We start from the raw sequence: 2,338 nt of genomic DNA on the forward strand, positions 1-2,338 counted from the left end.
GGTTTCACCATGTTGACCAGGATGGTCTCGATCTCTTGACCTCGTGATCCACCCATCTCAGCCTCCCAAAGTGCTGGGATTACAGACTTGAGCCACCGTGCCCGGCCAGAATTTAATTTTATAGATATGAGAGAAGATAAGGAAGGGGAATATAGGCAATTTTCTAAGGCTCTTCTGATTCACCAAACACTCCTCCACTTGATGCTTGAAATCTCCAATTAGACATTTATTTCATTGGCTCAAAATGTTTCCCCTCACTTTAAATTCAATGAGTTGTCATTTCACCCTAGCCAGTTCCTAGGAAGATGTCTTATTAGTAAATAAGTACATCTTTTTTTTTTTTTTTTGAGACGGGGTTTCACTCTTGTTACCCAGGCTGGAGTGCAATGGCACGATCTCGGCACACCGCAACCTCCGCCTCCTGGGTTCAGGCAATTCTCCTGCCTCAGACTCCTGAGTAGCTGGGATTACAGGCACGCGCCACCACGCCCAGCTGAATTTTTGTCTTTTTAATAGAGACGGGGTTTCACCATGTTGACCAGGATGGTCTTGATCTCTTGACCTCGTGATCCACCCGCCTCGGCCTCCCAAAGTGCTGGGATTACAGGCTTGAGCCACCGCGCCCGGCAATAAGTACATCTTTAACAAACTTTGTAAACCCATTGCTTTGGGCAAGTATTGATAGAACTTGAGAAGACATTTAATGGAGGCACTTTCTACTTGAAGCATTGCCTCCTATACCCTGATACAACAATGCACACAATTACCCAATGTGACTAATTATGATGACTTTCAGCACAAAATCACCCTCTACTTGATTTCATCCCCAAAACAGAGCTTTTAATGGGCCATAACTTTCAGGTGAAATGTCAGCCACTTGGAATCTCTGGGAATTTATCCTCCTCCTCTTGTTTTTAGTTTCTTACCTGGTCAGACACATGCGCACAAAGTCTGCTGCGTTTTCTGAGAAGTGGTCTGGTAAAGAAGGCATCAACCCTCGGTGCGCTCCAATGTAAAACATGGCGGCCATCCTGTCCATGGAAGCCAGTGGAGGCTTCCCTGTAGCCATCTCAAACACAGTACAACCAATGCTCCAGATATCTGATTTCCTTCCATAGCCAGACTCATTGATGACTTCTGGGGCCATCCAATATGGAGTCCCATGCATGGACTTCAGCATGTCACTGTGGGTGCCATTTAAACCTGCCCAGGCCAAACGCTTGGCGCAGCCAAAGTCAATCAGCTTTATTATTCCAGTTGGCATGAGCATAACATTATTTCCTTTGATATCACGATGTACCACACAGTTCTCATGGAGATAAGCAACACCTTGCAGAATTTGTTTTGTATATTTACAGAACACCATCTCAGGCAATGGCCCAAAACGGTTTATAATGCTAGAGATTGAGCCGCCAGGAACAAACTCCATGAAAATGCTCACAGTATTCTCTTGCAAGCATGTCCCCAAATAGGCCACGATGTTGACATGTTTCAGTGCTTTGAGCAAATCTAGTTCTTCCTGTAGTTTCTGGTATTCCTTTTCAGTAGCTAATTTATCAGAGGTATCCAAAGCCACCTGTTTTACAGCTATTAGCTGTCCTTGGCTAGTGAGACCACAGTATACCTAAAAGCAAACCAATATCTTGTTATTAAATTAATGACATAACTTTTTCACAAAATGTCTCAGCTGACACTTGACTTTCCCTTCTCCTCCTAAACCCTTGTCTTTCTCTAAGTTGTTACCGCCCTTCCTAAATGCAAAGTATTTAAGCAAATCCAGTGTTTCAGTGGAGCCAAGATGGGTATGAGAAACATGGTAAATGGATGTCATATTGACTTAAAGTCAAGTGGCTTGGATTGGCTAGAATCCTGGCTTCATCTTTCCCCAGCTGCATAACTTGGGATAAATGTGTAATCTTTTGACTTCAGTTTTTCTCATCTGTAAAGCTGAGGTAAGAATACTTGACTCACAGATTTCTTTTTTTTTTTCTTTTTAGACAGGGTCTTACTCTGTTGCCAGGCTGGCGTGCACTGGCATAATCACAGCTCACTGCAGCTTCAATCTCCTGGCTCAAGCAATCCTCCTGCCTCAGCCTCCTGAATAGCTAGGATCATAGGTGTGTGCCACCACACTTGGCTAATTTTGTATGTGTGTGTATACTTTTTGTAGTGCCGCCGTGTCTGGCCTTTTTTCTTTGTCTTTTACTTTTTTTTGGAGACAAGGTCTCTGTCACCCAAGCTGGAGTGTAGTGGCCCCAATCATATATCACCGCAGCCTCAAACTCCCAGGATCAGCTAATTCTCCTGCCTCAGCGTCCCGAGTAGCTGGGACTACAGG

General features: G+C 44.3%; 1 protein-coding gene across 5 annotated transcripts in view; it reads right to left on the reverse strand.

The window, feature by feature from the left end:
- The window catches only part of MAP3K19 (mitogen-activated protein kinase kinase kinase 19), a 79,996-nt gene that overhangs the window by 14,356 nt on the left and 63,302 nt on the right, over positions 1–2,338 (reverse strand). For 3 of the 5 annotated variants that reach the window (XM_017536035.2, XM_017536036.2, XM_017536038.2), the window contains one exon: positions 927–1,624. The exons of 1 other annotated variant lie outside the window; for it this stretch is intronic. In XM_017536035.2, coding sequence (XP_017391524.1) covers positions 927–1,624 — 698 coding nt within the window. Of the gene's footprint in view, positions 1–926; positions 1,625–2,338 lie in introns of those variants that run through there. One more of the 5 variants, XM_037741154.1, reaches the window with a different exon arrangement.

This window comes from Cebus imitator, unplaced genomic scaffold, assembly GCF_001604975.1.
Source record: "Cebus imitator isolate Cc_AM_T3 unplaced genomic scaffold, Cebus_imitator-1.0 Scaffold95, whole genome shotgun sequence".
Lineage (NCBI taxonomy): Eukaryota > Metazoa > Chordata > Mammalia > Primates > Cebidae > Cebus > Cebus imitator.